Below are 21080 nucleotides of genomic sequence, written 5' to 3'. Positions count from 1 at the left end.
ATCAAAGACAGAAAGTAAGGGGTAGGAGAAATTTAAATTGATATAGCTTTGCAGGTAAATTACATACTCTTATAAATCACCATTTAAAATGAAGCTGGTTTTATCACCTACAGGATGGATGTAAACCAAATGTTATAGGTTGAAGTTCAAGGTTACCAAAGGTCAATCTACAGTGTCATTTGGGACTAGCTTAAAATCTTGGACCCTAAAAATTCAGCAAGTAAATTATTTTTAATTTTGTTAGATTGTGTTACAGTTCTAGTTGTTAAAGTTTTTGAAACAGGTACAGAGAAAAATGTCCCTGGTTTAACCCCTTGCAACCCAAGTAAAAAGTAAAAAAGTAGCAAAAATGTCCTTTGGAGGCAAAATAAAAAAAAAAATCAAGGGTTGTATTTCTAAAGAAATGAAAAGACCTTACAATTTTTCCACTACTGAGATTTCCGCAGGGGAATCCCCATTTCCAGTTTCAGTTTAATAGTCAAGCCATTCATCAGCTTAATGGTTTTCACAGAAACTATGCATTTTAGATCTTTAAAGTACAGGTTCACGATTATACAGTACAATCATCATTATGGAGTAACCATTCAGAATTTGACAGTACAACATTTACTTTAGAAGTACCAAGTGCTCACAACTGAAACTACTTTGCAAGTGAATTCTGGTGCATGTACATTTCAAGTGCATATGGTTTACTTTAGTATGTAAATGCACTGGCATAGGTTAACATAGCAGTGTACCTTAGAAGACTGATTTGCCATGTATATTCCACTTTTATCAATTTTAATCTAAATCTGGTTATATAAAGAAGGTATAAGATAAAAACTACCTATAGGTGACAAATGCACAAACATGGGGACACAACCTAACACATTTAATAGGAACAGCCTACCATGTATTTTTTGAAATAGTTATCTCTTTATCTCTTCATTCTATTTTTCTTTTTTTATAGAATACATTGTATGCAAGATGGCTGGTTTACCAGGAATTAATTGAGGACATCAGCACCTTCACCAAGCCAACACTCTTCAATTGAATCAGAGCAATCATCATATGCCAGGGTGCTTACAGTGACTATCCAACTACATACCAGCACAAAGAATGGCAGAAAACAACTCATTCAGGCAACAACTTTAAGACAGGACATTGTATATGAAAGACTTGAGCAGGCTGACCAGAGCAAAAATGTTCGCCACAAGAGTATTAATGAGAACTTCCTGTACCCAGTAAAAATCAGTCTTTTGGATCCTTTCAAAATCTGCAGAGGTATTGCTCATGATTAACATTCAGCCCATCCATTTGTGTTCCTAATTTGGAATCAGTAATAAGTGATGCCACGTTGGAAAGATAGCAAAGGATTCTTCATAACTTACCAACAGTATAAACCAATTAAGGCTAGAAAGTAGTATTCTAGACCTACAAGCATTGTAAACTTCCTCAGAGTGCACTATATGAAGAGGAGTGCCCTTTTACTATTGTTTACAATGTAACAGTGCTGAGAAGAAATGTGTCATTTCCATTGGAAGTCTTATGGATTTACAGGAATTTTCATTTTCACTTGCATCACAGAACTTTTTATCTAGATCAAAATCATGTTTCAATATTCACAATGTTTCACATTATCCAATCCTATGCATTATGGTTCCCCATTGATAAGCATGCATACTCTATAGCTTGTGCCTTGAAAAAGATTGGAGGAGTCTTTGAACCAGGAGGAACAAAAAATGACAATTTTTTTTATACTTATTATGTGCATCGCCACATCTTTGTGAAGATGAAGATAGTCTATATAGCTTCACATCTCTTATTACAGCAGTCAGATAAATGTAAAAAATTATAACGTCTAGTTGAGTTCAACGTTGGCTCTGTATCTTTTATTACATTTGACAAGCTATCTAACTTCTGCTGGCCTTCAGAGAGAAACCCTAATCTAGATTTAAGTTTCTTTCCTCTCTTCATGTATTCTCAAATGTATGATTTAGTTGAGTTCAACGCTGGCTCTGTACCTTTTATTACATTTGACGAGCTATCTAACTTCTGCTGGCCTTCAGAGAGAGACCCTAATCTAGATTTGAGTTTCTTTCCTTCTTCATGTATTCACAAATGTACGATTTATGACAGTACCTGCACCAGCAACTGAGTTTGCATCCTATAAATCACAGGTTCTTTTATAAACATTATCCTGTACAGTAGTAGTACAACTGCTTGCAAACATTCTGTTTGCTGTTTTTCAGAGGCAAAATTTTGAATCATCGTTAATGTCTTAGGCATTTTCTTTTTGAGAATGCATCAGCAGTATCGGTTAGACATACTTGGTCCTGTGATGCAACCAAGGACTGCTTAGGCCTTTCATTTCCATCAGATGAACTTGATTGTGGGGTTATTCCACAGTTTGTCTACTAGATTTTGTCAGTTTTTTTCAGTGTGTAATGTTTACAACACTTAACACTTATAAACCTGGGACCTCGTATAAAATAGAGGACGAGCTCTGGCGCCACTTATATGATCATAGTGAAAAGGCACTATTAGATTTGCCACCAGCACATTGTTTGACTAGGGGACACATTTCAGGGCATTCTCTGGGTCATACATGCAGTTACATTGTCACTACAATCGAAAGCAAAAGCTCGCTCCCCAAATTTTTGGATATTACTTTGAGAGGGATGGCATATTGCATCCAGAATTATGTCAGGTTTTGTTGCTTTATGATTTCCCAATGCCATGTAAATGTTCAGAATGAGCAACAGAGTACTACCCAAGCACTGCAAGCTTAAATGTTGTCTATACTACAGTCACTAAGCATCAGATAAAATATGCAAGAATCAACGATACAATTTAACCAGTTCCCAACAGTGGAGTCTGAATAACAAGCAGCAATAACATAAGGCATCACCAATTCAACTACAGATCTCCCAGTTCACTTTTTGTATGTCCATTTCATTTACAGGCAGAAAATAGAAGTAACTCATGAATATGACATAGCTGGATACAGTAGGCCATATAAATATTTTACTAAACTGTACTTCCTTACTTCCTACTTTCTCCCATCCCCACCACATACCTGGTGAGGGAGAACCAGAAATAATTAGGTCTGTATACACACTTTTTTTTTTAAATCTGATGATATGTATGTAAATGTTCTGAGTCATTTATAATAAATCAGCTTGAGCTGCAAGGGCTTAAAGCTGGGGTGTTTATCTCTGTACTTGTTTCAAAAACTTTCCCACTGAGCAGAGTACTACTACAATCCACCAATAAATTAATACCTAAATCATATACATGCTGAATTTTGAGAGCACTAATTATCTAGATTAGGGTCCAAATTTTAAGCTAGTCCCAAATTACTTGACAAATTGACCTATGTGAACTTTTACCTTCAACCTATGTCATTATGTTAGCATTCAACCTTTAGGGGATAAAACAAGCTTCATTTTGAATTGTGATTTGTAGGAGTATGTGCTTTACTTGCTATGTATATCAATTTGATTTTCCTCTGTCCTTAATTTTCAAGGCAGTTTTAGGCCCATCAATTTCTTGAAAATTATCAATGGCAAAATTACTGCTATGTTTCAGAATGTCTAATCTCATTGCAAAGGTGCTCCAAGTAATGCATTATCAAATTCATGTTTGGGGACCTCTCTAGCATGCAAACACAACTAACTAAGTTCATCTTGATGAACTTACATATTAACAAAAAAAAAAAAGATAAAAATACATATTAGCTCCACAACTAAAAATACACATTCTGCTATCTTTTTAATATGCTAATAAATGTTTCTCTGGGGACTTCAATCTTACCATACATTTTCATTTTTCCTTTTGCCTTCAGCTTGCTGTTTTAGAAGCTTCTGTCTTCTTGTAATGTCACCACCATACTGGAAGAAAAATTTAGATTAACTGATTGATACCAATTAAAATTCAGTACACTGCATTCATCTTGATGAACTTACGTATTAACAAATAAAGATAAAAATACATATTATTTATGGGGATATTTAAGAATGGAATTTGCAGATTGTAATAAATTTAAACTTTTGTCACTTAAGCCCTACTTCCAATATGATAATACTACTGTTATACAGTACTCTTGCTTCTCTGGTACAACATTTATAAGACACACACTCTCTCTCTCTCTCTCTCTCTCTCTTCTCTCTCTCTCTCTCTCTCTCTCTCTCTCTCTCTCTCTCTCTCTCTCTCTCTCTCTCATTCATAAATCAAGTGTGTGCCCAATAGTTTTCTATTCTTTTACAACAATTTTCTTTACATATATACAGTGTTTCTAAAGCAACGAAAATAAGGGGCAGATCTATAAATCTGATAATGTAGACAATACTTAAAACTCCCAGGTGTTCTTATAAATACAGTGGACCCCCTGTATTCGCGTTCTTCGGATTCGTGGACTCACACTTTCACAGATTGCTCTCTGGAACGTTTCCCCACATTATTCGCGGAAAATTCGCATATTCGCGGTATTTTTCTATGAGAAATGTCCCCAAATTCTTGGTTTTTTATCAATTTCATGCTAAAATGCACTTTTTGTGATAAAACTATTAAAAAAACCAGGTATAAAAATTTTAGTGGGTTTCTCTTGAGTTTCAACTAACAATATAAGAGGTTTTAAGCACTTTTATAGGGGTTCCAACTATTCATGGGGGGTCTGGTACACATCCCCATGAATATGGGGGGACCACTGTATTGTTTTAAAAGTACATAGAGATTTACAGAGTATAGAAGGCATTTATTCAGATTCACCACATTCATGTATTACTGACTGATGATTGCAAATGGTATATAATGTTCAAAATCAGAGGTAAGTGCTGACAAGCAGCAAAGACACTGTCTCCTGCCATTGAAGGTCATACAAGTCATTTACCCTTGAATCAGTGCAATAGTATTTCAATATATATGTCAGTGAAAATTGATTGATAGTTTCAGCATTAAGCATTTAGGTATGTAGGTATTTGACTCCCCTGAATGAAGTGCTGATTGTAACAGAACCTTTACCCTGAGTGTTATTTATTACAGGCAGTCCGCGGTTATCAGCGGGGGTTCCGTTCTCGGCAGGGTGCTGATAAGCGAAAATTGCCATTAACCGAGACCTAGTGATTTATGGCGCTGATATCCGGTTAGCGGCACCTCCTTTAGGTATGTTTTGACGCCTTAACTCTATTATTGGCACCGTATGGCGCCGATAACCGGAGCTTGGTGCGTTATGGCACCATAAATCACCAATTTTATGGTGCGAGACAAGTGCCATAAAACCGGATCGCCATTAACCGAGCCTGCCAATAACCGGGGACTGCCTGTATTATTATAATTATTTTTTTCTTGTCTATGACAGGCATCCTATTCGACTGGGTGGTTTTTACAGTGTGGGGTTCTGGGTTGCATCCTGCCTCCTCAGGAGTCCATCACTTTTCTCACTAAATGCGCTGTTCCTAGTAGCACACTCTTCTGCATGAGTCCTGGAACTACTTTGGCATCTAGTTTTTCCAGGTTTCATTTCAGGGATCTTTGGATCATGCTTAGTGGTCCTATAATTATGGGTACAAATTCCACTGGCATATCTCATATCCTTCTTCTTTCTAGTTTCAGGTTTTGATACTTATCTATTATTTCTTTCTATTGGTCTACTTGCACATATCACCCTATCTGTTCTGATACCATTGTCCTAGTGGATCTTTGCCTGATCGTTGTCTATCACTTCTTCAGATTGGTGTTTGTCCCACTTATTGCTGCAAGCTAGCTGGTGTTTCTTGCACAGGCTACAATGTTGGGCTTTTGCTACTGAATCATGCCTCTTTTTGTGCTGGTTCTGTGCAAGTGCTGGACATTCACTTACTATGTGGTTTATGGTCTCATTTTTCATACTGCACTTCCTGCATATGGTTGAGATGTTATTTCCCTCATTCATTCTTTGAACATATCTGGTTCTTAGGACTTGATATTTTGCTGCTGTTAGCATTCCTTCTGTTTCATTCTTGAGTTCTCCCCTCTGTAGCCATTGCCATGTTTCATTGCTGGTCAGTTCTTTAGTCAGTCTCATGTACTATCTGTGCACTGGTTTGTTGTGCCATTCCTCCATTCTGTTTGTCATTCTCCTGTCTCTGTATGCACATTTCTGGGTCTTCGTCTACTTTTAACAGTCCTTCTACCCATGCACTCCTTAGCCACTGTTTTCACTGGTTTTCAGATATTGTTCCAGTGCTCTGGTGTCAATGTTATGTTGATACAGTCCCCTACTCTTAGTAGCCCTCTCCCTCCTTCCTTTTGTGTTATGTACTACAGTCTGTGTGTATTTGCTCTTGGGTGTAGTTCTTTGCGTATTGTCATGTTTCCTAGTTTTCTGTTCTATGTTGCAGAGTTCAGCCTACGTCCGCTCCACTACTCCTGCGCTGTATCTGATTATTGGTATGTACTGCCCATGTGTTTATGGCTTTCATCATATTTCTGGCATTGAGTTTTGACTTCAGTATCACCATAAGTCTCTGCATACAGTAGTACCTCGAGATACGAAATTAATCCGTTCCGAGGTGCCTTTCGTATCATGAGGTTTTTGTATCTTGGACCACATTTTACATGTAAAATGGCTAATCTGTTCCAAGCCCTGCAAAAACACCCCAGTAAATTTCATAATAAAGCTAAATTGACCTATAAACAATGAAATACTACAACAATTTGGACCATTCAATACGTAACTTAATGATAAAAATGCAAAACCTGTAAATAAAGTGTATATTAGTGTACAAGAAATATTATTACTGTAACGTAAAATGTGGAAGCTTACCTTTCGAGTGAGGCTATCTCCGAAAGTGGCGGCAGAGGAGGAGGAGGACAAACGGCAGATACGTACACTTAGCTTTACGAAACATAAAAAAATGTCAGAAAAACAAACTAAACTTTACAAAACACAGTGACAAAACTGTACCACTTGACTTTACAAAAAACTTAAAATTTATTTTGTCTTTTTTTTGATTTTTACATTTCTTTTTACTCTTTTATACTTTACGTAATTTCAATTTCTTCACCACCGAATGGATGCCAGTCCGTTTACGGAATTTTTTGAACCACCCATGAGAAGCCTTGAACTCTGGGGTTGCCGTTAATGTCCCCTCTCCGCCGTCGTCTTCGGCTTGGGCAATCAAATCGACGGAAATAGCGCTGGCCTTCTGGCAGATTGCCGTCTCGGTTATCATATCGCCATCGATTTCTTTGTCCTCGATCCATACAAGAAGCAGCCTTTCCATTTCATTATGCACATGGCTCCTCTTGTTGGAAGGTGTAGCTGCTTTGATGGCTTCCTTCTGCTTAAGGATGGTGCCTATCGTCGACGGATTTCGGCCATATTCCTTAGCGATCAGACTCAACCGCAAGCCAGCTTCATACTTTTTTATTATCTCCATTTTTGTCTCCATAGAAAGCATTCTCTTCTTTCTGTGAACTTCGGCAACTTTCTTGGGACCCATGACTATATGTACTGTACGTAATTAAGCTACGTATGTAGTACATATACTAATTAGGTTCTCACAACACGATAAAATAGCACAATGAAATCACTAACGAATTTACGATACTAAACGAAATCGTTGGACCGAACGAATGCCGCATGCATACGATAAAGCTTCGGGTGCGAAGTGGCTGAGCGAAGGCACGCCAATACGTGAGATACATGATGGGAGGGATGCCGTTCAATAGGAGAGAAGAATCTCATGGCTTGGCTAGCATCAGGAACCAATGGGAGAGCAGGAGGATGGTGGCGAGTCTACTAGAATTAAGATGGCGGTGCGCGGCGCGAGTTTCAAAATTGTTATCGGGCGAATCTCGGACTTTCAGAAACCTTTCATATCTTGAAAACTTTTCGTATGTAGAGCAGTAAAATTTTCATGTCAGCTTTTGTATCTCGAGTTTTTCGTAAGTTGAGCCTTTCGTATCTCGAGGTACCACTGTATATTCTTTCCTGATGATGTGCTTCATCTTTGTATCATGTCTTATCTATGTGTTTGATGCTATTCCCATCTAGTAACTTTATCCCTTGAGTCCTTAACACTTTATGAATGTTGACCAAGGCACATTTTTATATTTATTATATTATTAATTATTTTATTATTTTATTAATTATTATTATTATTATTTTATTATGATTATTATTATTATTAATTATTATTATTATTATTATTATTATATTATTATTATTTTAGTAATGGCTACTTTAGCAGCGTTACACGTTGTAGAGATTCTTTTCTAGTAGAGAACCTATGAAGGTCATTTTTAAATGCAGGGTCAAGATCAGTGTAGTATATATTTATATTTCAGTTTTACAAGTAAACTATGATACCATAGTTGTCAAAGTCAATAATGGTTCCTCTCTCTCTCTCTCTCTCTCTCTCTCTCTCTCTCTCTCTCTCTCTCTCGCTCTCTCTCTCTCTCTCTCTCTCTCTCTCTCTTGTAGCGAGCTTTCATCTGGAGCTGCCAGGCATCCTCTATGCTAGAAAGCTGAGGGAGGACTGCTTCTGGTGTGGTGTCCTTCCTACTTATTACTTATATTCGGCCCATCAACGAAGCAGAAGTGGCTTAAAGCCTGACCCTAGCGACCGATGAAAAACCAAGTTGCCGCCATCAGCCAATAGGAGCTCAACATGGGGCAGGCCCCCTGCTTATGACTCCAAATATAAGGAGGAGGGACACCACGCCAGAAGCAGTCCACCCTCAGCTTCCTAGCCTAGAGGATGTCTGGCAGCTCCAGATGAAATCTCAGTACAAGAAAGAGAGAGAGAGAGAGAGAGAGAGAGAGAGAGAGAGAGAGAGAGAGAGAGAGAGAGAGAGAGAGACCATTATTGACTTTGACAGCTATGATATGTACCATAGTTTATCTGTAAAACTGAAGCTGAAATATAAACACTGATCTTGACCCTACATTTAAACAAGACCTCCATAGGCACTCTACTAGCCTTTTTAAGTAGTACTGGAAAAGCTGCCACTCGAAAAACAGAGAAGAATCTCTAGAAGCGTAACGTTGCTGAGGTAGCCGTTACTTTTAATAAACTATTCTTGAGAGAAGGGTCTGCTTCCTAAGTACACTAATATTATTATATATGTATTATTATTATTATTATTATATTATTACTGTATGCTGGAAGTAAACCCTCTTTTAAACATGTTTTATTGAAAGTAATTGCTGCCTCAGCTGCATTAATTTTATATAGGTTCTTCTCTATTTTGTTAATTATGATTTTCTCATTGTTGCTTAAACTGGTGAGCAATGTACTCATGTCTAAAATAGGTAATTATTAAAGTCAATTTTATTCAAAGGTGCCTGAGGTGGTAGTTAAACTTTCTGGGTATGACATTTCTCAAGGGTAATTATGAAAGTCAATTTTATTCAAAGGTGCCTGAGGTGGTAATTAAACTTTCTGGGTATAACCTGTAGTTTCTCAAGGGTAAAGTTAAATTCAAATTCTCGATTCTGAATATTCCATGGTAGGGACTGCATTCGTCAGGGACTTTGGGACTTCAGACATCCTCTTAGGCGGAGGTAGGTGATGGACTGAAGCTGGAGGGTGAGTCCATCCGCTTATGTACTGGCGGTGCAGCGGGGTTCTTCATGCCGCTGCTCATTCATTGGCTTTCGACTTGCGAGCTGCTTTATGATTGGCTCCAGGCTGTGGGCTCAAACCAGTTCCCGAGCGCATGCTCAGTAGCTGTGCCAATCTTCTCAGTTGCGTGATGTCACGCTGGGCTTCATTTTGATTGGTCAGTGGCTGCGTGACGTCACTGCTGGTATTATTAATAGTGTTAACGTCATCTCCATGTTATTTTCTTGAAATGGGGCATTTTTTGGCAGCGTTATGATGTTGTTTGCTGGTACTGGTGCATTTCTTCACATCCAGGTTGAGAGCAAAAAGGACTCCGGCATCATATTCATGGAGGGCTTTTGCTCCTGGATGAGTAACGCCTCCAAAGGGTGCAGGCAATGAGGGTCGGGTGCTCTCCCTATTATCCTAGTGTTGCGGATAATACAGTCCCAGACGACTGTGTCTTGGTGGGCTGTTAGGGCGTGATTCTTCATGGACCCTTCTTGGGTGTGACAGGAGATTCTCTTTGCAAGTCACATTGTAGTCATTCCAATGTACTTCCCAGGACGCCCTTGGCTGGACATATGTATTGGTATATACTACATTCGTCTGCTTGAGGGGGTCTCCTGATGGTGGTGAGGGCTTATTCTTCATGACTAAATCTCTTTATTATATGGTCTACCATCTTACCTTCTTCAGTGGAGAGGATGTTCTCCTTGATGATTTTCCTTATCGAGTTCTCCTCCTCGCAGTACTGAAAGTGCATGAAGACCTTATAATATATCTTGATGTTCTCAGTGGGCAGGGTTGTAGGTTTTCTTCCTCATTTGAGTACCATCTGGACAGTTTTGTTGTGAAACAGGGGTCCAGTATCTCTCAAGCTGGTCCTAGTATCAGTAAAAAACAAAGAGGGGAAATAACCCCAGATAGGTCCTGCTCATATTTGTTCTCAATGTAGGCAACTGCACTTTCAGTCACTTGGTAATGGGCTGCTACTTCTCCAAGACTTCTGCCCTCTCTTAACATGACAATCATGTTTATTTTCTTCTCATCTGTCATTAACTGTAAGGGACTTTGACGCTAAGGCTCTTTGCCAAAAGCCTTGATAGAAGCTGAACGTTTAGAGGACATTTTAAAGTATAAGTTTTAGTCTGTAGTAGTGTATACTGTACCTCACACACAAAAAATGCACAAACAAGAGAACATTGAACTGTACATATGTATTGTGTTCATTGGGTACAGTATGTGCATTGACATTTTGTGCAGGCTGTACATTTTATGAAATGTTTTAAGATGATTTCTAAATATGATATGTATGTACATAGAGTGTTTTAGATGCTACTAAAGTACGCAAAGTATATCTAAAATATGTAAGACAAAGGGGAATTGGAACTCTTGTGTTTTGATGAACCAGCTCCTGAAGAGGAAGAAGAGCCATAACCGGGACTGTCATCAGCTCCCCAAGGTTTTCAGGCGAGCAAAGGATGGTTCCACCAGTTCCCGAAAAAGTTCCACCTAAAGTCAGTTTCCCAACATGGGGAAGCTGCACCGGCTGACAAAGAGGCGGCTGCGAAATATCCCGAGGCCTTTAAGAAGATTCTGCAGGAGAAATGATACCTCCCAAAACAGGTCTTCAATATGGATGAAACTGGCCTTTTCTGGAAAAACGTGCCGTCCCGGAAGTACCTTATGAAGGACAAAGATAAAGCCTCCAAATTAGACACAAAAGGACAAGGTGACCCTCCTGATGAGCAGGAATGCAGCTGACTTTATGCTAAAATCAGGCCTCATTTACAAGGCTGCAAATCTCAGGGTACTCAAAAATAGGAACAAGGCATTGCTGCCTGTGTTCTGGATGCACAATCACAAAGACTGGATCACCAAAGTCCTTACGGAGTACTGGTTCCATCAAAGCTTCATTCCTCAAGTTAGGCAATACCCCTGGGATTTGGACATAAGAATTCAAGGTCTTGCTGTAATGGGCAATGCTGGTGTCCACCCTCTCGATATATTATAGAGGAGTCCAGCTCAAGTTCCTCCCTACCAACACCACCTCTCTCCTCCAGCCTATGGACCAGGGTGTGATCTGTGCCTTCAAGGCACTCTACACCAGGAACTCCCTCCAATACCTTATTGATGCAATGGATCATGACGGTGAATTTATGCACAAATCCTGTTGGCACTAATTCACGATTGCTACGTGTCTGTCTGTCACTGATCGGTTGCTGAAGGACATGACGAAGGAGACCATGAATGCATGCTGGAGTAAGTTGTGGCCAGACTGTGTCCATAATTGTACGGGGTTCTCTCCTCAGGAAATCCAGCATTCAGCCATTAATAAGGTGGCCCAGTTGGCAAACATTCTTGGTGGTGAAGGCTTTGACGATATCACCAAAGATGAAGTCTGCACCCTCATTGATGCCCACTCTGACCTCCTGACAGACCAGGATTTGGAAGAGGTGATGAAGGCTGCCAGCGAGGAAAAAGACACTCCAGGTTCAGGAGAGGAGCAGGAACAGGAGGAGGAGAGCAGCCTGAGTTTGGAACGCCTGTAACAAGTTAAAAGAATGATCAACAATGTCCAGGAATTTGTTGCAAAATGGGAACCTTACATGGAATGCTCCTTTAAGTTTACCAACATTCTCGATAGCGCATTGGAGCCCTATAATCAAACCCTCACCACCATGAAGAAGCAACGACAGCAGTTGCCAATCACCATGTTCATCATACATAGAAAGAAGGACCCTCCAAAGCCTCCTGAATCGCCTGACGAAGTGCCTCCCAAATTACCTGATTCAGTGCCTCCCGAAGCACCTCCAGAGGGTGAAGAGGCACCCTCAGAGGTGATATAGTAACTCCTCTGATTAGCTGTGCAGTCATATCTTCATTGTCATTCATCAGACTGAACAATTAATTCTTCATCATCATCATCTTTAATTAACATTCATCACTGATGAGTACCCTATTTACATATGTTGTACTAGTGTAAAAAAAATTTTAATGTTCATACATATTCTCTCTCTCTCTCTCTCTCTCTCTCTCTCTCTCTCTCTCTCTCTCTCTCTAGGGATTTTACATACAATTGTTTCCCTCATAAAGAGAAAACTGACCACTTATATAGTAACTGTATGAAAGAAAACGTGCATGACTGAATACTTATGGGGAGACTGGATTATTTACACATAAGTAACTAGGTCATGCAGTAAGTACATATGTATTTATAACCATAAAATGTAAGATTTACTCTGAAATAGTATCAATAATATTTCAAAGATTAATGTACCATAATAGGATGATATTTAAATGTATATTTGATGTAGGATGGTATTTGTAGGGATACTTTGGTGTTTCCACATTCAAGATAGGAGTTATAAGCATTTTTAGAGTGGGGTTCTAACTATTCGCGGGGGGTCTGGTATGCATCCTCCATAAATACGGGGGGACTACTGTACCCTCTTATTCTGAGTAATGTTAATCATTTTGATACAAGACCCAGCCATAATCCCAGTTAAGAAAATTCTTTGACATTAGTCTGGTCACCATGGAGCTCTGGAGAGACCATAGAAAGGGTACTCCTTAAGGACAAGACAGCAACTACGCTATCAAAAATATATTTACGTAGTCATGAAAATAATGTGATAACACACTACTATCGTTTCCAGAGGCCGTGTAATAGTGTTTTTCCCGAATATCTAACAAACCGGCTTATGAATTTCCATGAAACTACAGCAATGAATGTTTCAAACATTGGCCTAATTTTTGGTGGTACAATGAATTGACAGATATGCTTAACCCTTAAACGCCGACTGGACGTATTTTACGTCGACATTTTTTGTCTCTCGGGTGCCGACTGGACGTATTTTACGTCGACATACAAAAGTTTTTTTTTAAATTCGCGGAAAAATATTTTTAGGCCTACCAGCCGAAAATTCTTGAATCACGCGCCTTGGGGGATGCTGGGAGTTCACGGATCAAGGTGTTGTTTTGTTTACAATCGTTACGCAGGCGCGCAAGCGCGAATTTCTTTCTTGCCGCACTAAAAAGTATCTGTGACACATCTCGGAAATTATTTAGTCACTTTGACATAACTTTTTACCATTTTAAATTAGCCGTTACATGGAGTATTATATATGAAAATGTGCGCATTTCTGGGCTCAGTTCGTGTTGCTGCGCGAAATATCCCTTTAATCCATTATTTCTAAGGTAAATGCACTAACACATACCAGAGAATAAATAAAATAAAGAAAAGGTCAGTACTACTGACTCGCTCACCATCCAAGAGGGTGTCGGTATGAACACTAGGGCGAGTGAGACCACTACCACGAACCACCTACCAATAGAAATCTCCCACTACAAAACCCCCACAAGAGGGGAGCCGACCCACAGAGTGGGCAGCAACTACTACTACTCCATCCCATGCTGCCGACTGCTGCGCCTCTGGTGGCCATCCTTTTAAGTTAGCGCACTGTGTACACACGTACCTTTTTTGCTCGTGTTTTTTGTGCCCCTTACAAGGATTTTACTAGATATGGAGCGTTCAGCCATCGCAACAGCTAAGTTAAGTAATCCGTTAATGTTTCTATTTGGTTTTTTTCCAGCTTTGAGTCAGTATTTGCCGTTTTTTAGGTATAAATACTGGCTCTTGGTCGGAAGCATGGCGGCATTGTTCTGCCTCGTGGCGGGTTCGTTCTTGGTCTTCCATACCTAGAACCTTCCCTGGTTACTTTACGCTCTATTGCTAGTTATCTATATTATGTTTAGGGGGTCCAGCCTACTTGGTTTATGTCATGCATGCATGTCTTCTTTACCTTGCGTAGGCATCTTCCATCCAGACCCTAGCCACAGCTCTTAGTATCGGCCCCGGCTAGCTTTGAGTGGTAGACTTTCTTTCGGGTTAGTCGTACACTCCTGGATTTTTTCTCCTACTGATTTACTTTCTTACTTTATTTTAATTTAATTTTAGTAATTATGTATTTTAGGTTAGCCTACGGCGTCTGGCATATTACGTAGCCTAGGTCCTGTATTTCATGGTCCCCACCAGTTTATTGCTTCCTCCCATCAGTTCGGTTGCTTCTCTATAGCATCTCACTGATTAGTTGGTTGCTTTAACCTAGGCTATGTTTTTGATGTGTTTTCTTATGTTACCGCTCCGTGGTCACCATGTGATCGCGAAGCAGCCAGGCGCCCGTCCAGTCACCCTACCCTCCTCCCGCTCTACCATAGAGCCGGGGGGAGGGAGGTCTGTCCTCGCTCGCTCCACATACCCGTGCCTGTCTCCCTCTCTCCCTAGGCGGAGGGAGTAAGGGAGGCTGGACAGACCCAGGACTGGACTTGACCGTTCTCTTGCTTCATGGTGCGCCGGGGTGACTAGGTAGGGGGATTGGCCTTCCCCTCCGTTGTTACTCCGTTGCCCCGTTGTTTGCTCGAGTCTGTTTCGCCCTCTCGCTCCTTCCCGGATTGTTGGTGCTTTTTATCTTACCGGAGCTCCGTCAATCACGTGGAAGGTTGCTAGTTCACCCTTGCGGGTGGACATCAGGCGTACAGTTGGTCTTTTCTAACCATCCCGTCTCGCTGATATCGCGACACGAACACCGCCGCGCACCGGAATTATTCCGGTACTTAGTGCTATTAGGCTTAAGTGTTTTTTGTGTTTATTTTAAGCTATCATAAGTTTAATTTAAGCTAGCTTAGCCAGAGTCCCTCCCTTTACCACGTTGTCACACCGGACCTTTCCGGGTTATAGCCTATTCAGGCGGTAAGGGAGAGGTTATGCCCAAATTTTTTTCGCGCTCCGGCATGCAGCGGAGTTCTATTAGCCTGTAAGTGATGTCTTTTAGGGTACTCATGTATCTTTTCACTTACAGACCACCAACTGTGAGCATCCAGGATGCAACGCCATGCTCCAGGAGACCCCTGTGGACATGAAGTCTGCAGGTCCCACGCTCCATGCGCGATTCCGCACGGGAATCTGCAGGTCTGGTTCCACGAAACCTGCACCATATGTTACGATCTCGTGAGTCAGTTCTTAGACGGGGTAAGTATTCCCAACTCCGTTCGGTAATTCCAATAAATGTTTTAGATCTTAAGTTTAATTTTAATCTTTTATTTTAAGCTTAAGCTCTTTTTATATAGATGGTACATCCCCTATGTCTTTAGACTAAGCCTATTATTACTTAAGTTTTAATCTTAAGTTTAAACTTAAAACTAATGAACGCCCTCTCTTCCAGGCTCCCGACCGTTAGAGATACCGCTCTGGCAACCCTGAGGGCTTGGGTCGGCGGATTAGGGAAGAACGCCGCCAAGGGACAGCCCTACATTTTAGAGAAGAGGTTGGCTGTCCTAATCTTCCCCCGGCGGCAAGTCGACGGGTTACGTCGACCCGGCAGAGGCAGCCCCGACTATGGCGGCGATTCATCAACAGCTCGCCGCTTCGATAAAGGAACCAGGCCAAGATATCTCGTCGGACGTCGCGACACTTGATTTGAATATAGAGCCCATGGTAGGTGTTGACGACCTATTGGTCGAGGTAGGTACGTTGGATGCCCAAGGGCTTCCCTTGGGCGCCACTGGGTCTTCTACTCCTGCTAATTCTCCAGCTTCCTTCCAAGGCTTTACAGGAGCTGAGCTCCTTTATACTTCACCCGACGCTTCAGTAAGACCTAAGGTCAAGGGCCAGAAGGTTGTAAAAACCCTCAAAAAGACGTCGTCGTCGTCCAAAAAGACTTCGTCGGCGTCAACGTCTCGTAAGTCTCGGCTGCAAACCCCGGAGCAGAGAGGTCTAGAGCTTCTGTTTCAAGCTCCAAATCCTCAAAGAGCAGGTCTTCCAAGGAGAGGCCACCGTACTCCGGCCGAGCCAGCAGTTTCTCCTCTCCCCTTGGTACCTGTTCCAAGTTACCCATCCACCTCCGAAGCAGCTCCGGTTTTGGATCCCAATGCTGGACTGTTGCAACACATGGGAGACTTGGTCGGCTCTCTGAGGAGCAGCATGGAGCAGATGTTCTCCCGGTTGTCCGACAGGATTACGTCTCAGGACAACATCATCGCCGGACTTAATCAGGCCCCTCTAGCTACTCCCCCAGCTTTCGGCACCGGACTAGCTCAGCTCCCACCTCATGACTCTCTGCCTCCGTTCTCTATGAATAACCCCTGGAGGGTGGCGTCATACGCCCCTTTCCAGGACGGTCTTATTTCCATTCCGGAGTGTGGTACTCGAAGGATTGAGGACTTTGAGTTCTACCCGGAGGGTCTCCAACCACCGTTCATTGGCTACGCCAGACTCACTGACGCAGCCATGACTAGAGATGACAAAGTCCCTAAGGAGACAGTCCTCTACTCACGTGACCAGGCTCAAAGAGAATGGCTCAGGTGTTTAGAGGATATGGATTGTTCAAATACGAGAATTCAAGCCTTCAAGAGTCCCTTCACCATTTTTACGATGGAGGAGGGAACTCCTCTTCCCTTTCTCAGCAAAATAGCAACGGTCACTATTCCAGCGGCCCAGAAGGGGGAGTCGTTGCCACAGCTAAGGGAAGCAGACCCCACATCTCCTTTGCTCCCTTCACTCGGAGAATTTGTGATTTGCCCAACACCTTTTCGGCAAAGGGCAAACTCAAGCCAGACTGTGCTATGGATCAGTTTGGTGAGAAGCTGCCTAGGCTTCCGGACAGCCTCATTCAAGCTGAATTTGAGGCCAAGACTAGGCTAGCCAGGTCCATTAATACCATGGCAATGACGGAAGTAGCGACTATTTCTTACGGTTCTGAGCCGCTCTTCAAGCTTCTCACCAAGTCACTGACGCAAACAGTCCAGTCTGACATGTTTGAGTTCGCTACAGCCAGAACTAACTGCCGGAAACATGTCCTCCAGGAAGCAACTATTCGTCATGAGCCGAATAAGTTGCTTTCATCCAACATCTGGGGGGCAGACCTCTTTCCTGATTCAATGGGTAAAAGAGGTCCAGGCGGAAGCGACAAGGCTTAACCAAAGCCTTAAGGATCGTTGGGGTCTCACTGCAAAGAGACGCCAAGACCAATCGGCAAGAGGTAAGTCTCAGCGGAAACTGAAACGTTATCAGCCTTACCAGAAAAAGCAACAACGCTTCACCCAGGCTGTTTCGGCTGTTCCGTTGGTACAATCAGCCCAACCCTCTACTTCTAAGGCTCAATCACAGCCCATCTACGTGATTTCCCCCCAGCCTCAACCTTCCACCTCCTACGCTGTCTCCCCAGCCTTCAACCAAGTGTTCGAAGGCCAGGCCTTTCAGCAATACGACCGCTTTGGCAGGGGAGGAAGAGGTAGGGGATCCTTTCGTCAGAGAGGATCAGGAAGGTCTCTCACAGGGGAAAACACTTCCGGGGAGGCCGCGGAGGTCACTCAACCCAGCAGCAGTGAGAGCTCGAAGTAGGAGGAGGCTGTTTCTCTTCCGGCACCGGTGGGGATTCAGCAAGTGGGCACAGAGTATTGTGTCGAAAGGCCTGGGTTGGAGTTGGGTTGCGAATCCCCCTCCACCCAGACCTTTCCTTCAACTTCCATCAAAAGAAATGACGGAGTATGCGGAGGACCTCCTTCAGAAAGGAGCAATAGCGAGAGTCAACAGATTAAAATTTCAAGGTCGCTTATTCAGCGTTCCAAAGAAGGCTCACAAAAAAGAAGGGTAAGGTCCTTTAGACTTGTCCCGCTTAAACTTGGCCATTCGCTGCGACAAGTTCAAAATGCTGACCATCTCGCAGGTGCGGACCTTACTTCCCGTGGGGCCGTCACCACCTCTATCGATCTTACAGACGCATACTATCATATCCCTATTGCAAAAGACACTTTTCGCCCTTATCTGGGCTTCAAGATAGGAGATCAAGCATTCTCCTTCAAGGTAGTTCCCTTCGGTCTGAACGTGGCACCCAGGGTGTTCACGAAGCTGGCGGAAGTAGTCGTCCAACAACTAAGGTCTCAGGGGATAATGGTAGTAGCGTATCTCGACGATTGGTTGATTTGGGCTCCAACAGTCGAGGAATGTCACAAAGCCACACTGAAAGTAATCCAGTTCCTAGAGTATCTGGGGTTCAAGATGAACAGGACAAAATCAAGACTCACTCCGGAGTCCAACTTTCAGTGGCTGGGCATTCAATGGAATCTATCCTCCCATACTCTGTCGATTCCATCAGCCAAGAAAAAGGAAATAGCGAAGTCAGTAAAGCAATTTCTAGAACACAAATTTGCTTCAAGGAGAAGCCAGGAAAGAATCCTGGGTTCCCTCCAATTTGCCTCAGTGACAAACATTTTGTATGAAAGCCAAACTGAAAGACCTAACCAGAATCTGGCACTCACGAGCAAATGTCAGATCCAGGGACAAGTTGTCATCAGTCCCACAGATTCTACGGAATCGTCTACGCCCTTGGGCAAAAGTGAAGAACCTGTCAATATCAGTACCCCTTCAGTTTCCTCCTCCGGGGATTACCATCCACACAGACGCTTCATTAAGCGGCTGGGGAGGATATTCTCAGTTCAAGAAGGTTCAAGGAACTTGGTCACCCCAGTTCCGCCGGCTTCACATAAACGTACTAGAAGCGATGGCAGTGTTCTTGACTCTGAAAAGGTTACGTCCGCCAAAGAACTCCCACATAAAGCTAGTTCTGGACAGCGCAGTGGTAGTCCATTGCGTAAACAGGGGAGGCTCCAAGTCACGACATCTGAATCATGTCATGGTAGCCATCTTCTCCCTGGCGGACAAGTTCAGTTGGCACCTCTCCTCCACCCATATAGCTGGAGTGAGAAACGTCATAGCAGATGCTCTATCCCGCTCAGTTCCTCTGGAGTCGGAATGGTCACTGGACAACAGTTTCGTTCCAATGGATTCTCCGGAGGGTTCCAGGTCTACAAGTAGATCTATTCGCATCTCAAGCGAACCACAAACTCCCATGTTATGTGGCCCCCAACCTGGACCCTCTGGCCTACGCCACGGACGCCCTGTCCATAGATTGGAACAACTGGGAGAAGATTTATGTCTTTCCTCCAGTGAATCTTCTCCTGAAGGTACTGAACAAACTCAGGACGTTCAAGGGTCAAGTAGCTCTAGTAGCCCCAGACTGGCCGAAGAGCAATTGGTACCCTCTGATTCTGGAACTGGGTCTTCGTCCTCTTCGAATTCCCAATCCCAGGCTCTCCCAGTCAGTACAAACGAAGACTGTGTTCGCTTCCTCAGGAATTCTCAAAACCCTAACTTTATGGACTTCATGAAGTTTGCGGCTAAAAAAGATGCAGATATTGATCCACGAAATATTCTTTTCTTGGAATCTGATAAAAGAGATTCAACTTTGAGACAGTATGATGCTGCAGTCAAAAAGTTGGCAATCTTCCTGAGAGAATCAGATATTAGAATCATGACATCATTCAGCTATATCCTTTTTCAGATCTTTATTTGAAAAAGGCTTAGCAGCTAGCACTATTACGACAAACAAGTCAGCCTTGAAGAAGATTTTTCAACTCGGGTTCAACATAGACTTGACAGACTCTTACTTCTCGTCTATTCCCAAGGCTTGTGCTAGACTTAGACCTTCAGTGAGGCCTACGTCAGTATCGTGGTTCTTGAATGATGTTCTAAAGCTGGCTTCAGAAACAGACAATTCGACATGTTCATTTATAATGCTCTTAAGAAAAACCCTATTTTTATTAAGCTTGGCTTCAGGAGCTAGAATTTCAGAACTGTCGGCGTTATCCAGAGATCCGAATCATATAGAATTTCTTCCCACAGGGGAAGTTCTACTTTCTCCGGAACGTAGCTTTTTAGCAAAGAATGAGGATCCTTTGATGAGGTGGGAACCGTGGAAGGTTATACCCCTTCCACAAGATGTTTCTCTTTGTCCAGTATCGACCTTACGAGCCTTTCTGTCCAGGACATCCTCATCCTCGTCGGGTCCTCTCTTTAAGAGAGAAAAAGGTGGTACTTTATCTATTAAAGGTATCAGGCAACAGATCCTGTACTTTATTAAGCAAGCCAACCCTGATTCCTTCCCTAAAGCTCATGATGTCAGGGCAGTTGCCACCTCAATTAACTATTTCCAACACATGAATTTTGATGATTAAAAAAGTATACTGATGGAAATCGCCGACAGTATTTAAGCGTCATTACTTAAAGTCCTTGGAAACTCTGAAATTTTCAGCAGTTGCGGCGGGTAATAGTTTTCCCCCGACTCTGCTTAATCTTAAGTTGAAGATCCAGTTCTCCTTTCTACCTATACTCATTCAACAGTTTGTCTATTCCTACCATGTTCCATCTACGGCTACCTTGAGTCTTAGCTGCTCTTGTGATGGTACAGTGGGTGTCCCTTATTTTTTTTGCTAGGGTCACCCACAATTGTTTGTATATTCTGATCTCTATGATGTGGTCCCCTTATTTTTATGCTAGGGTGACACATCTACATTTGCAATGGTTTACGGGTTTTGTATACTAAGTCATATACATTTGTTTTATTATATTATTTACTAAGTTTTTTGTTCAAATTCAGGTTTGTATTATTA

General features: G+C 42.1%; 1 protein-coding gene across 1 annotated transcript in view; it reads right to left on the bottom strand.

Moving 5' to 3' along the window:
• Positions 1-927: 927 nt before the first annotated feature.
• The window catches only part of LOC135199648 (translation factor Guf1, mitochondrial-like), a 324533-nt gene continuing 304380 nt past the window's right edge, over positions 928-21080 (bottom strand). Inside the window, exon 13 of the mRNA XM_064227805.1 lies at positions 928-3872. Coding sequence (XP_064083875.1) covers positions 3792-3872 — 81 coding nt within the window. The 3' untranslated portion in view covers positions 928-3791. The remainder of the gene's footprint in view (positions 3873-21080) is intronic.

This window comes from Macrobrachium nipponense, chromosome 26 (genome assembly GCF_015104395.2).
Source record: "Macrobrachium nipponense isolate FS-2020 chromosome 26, ASM1510439v2, whole genome shotgun sequence".
Classification (NCBI taxonomy): Eukaryota; Metazoa; Arthropoda; class Malacostraca; order Decapoda; family Palaemonidae; genus Macrobrachium; species Macrobrachium nipponense.
Note: the sequence above shows the minus strand (reverse complement) of the source record. Positions and strands in the feature narration are given on the sequence as shown.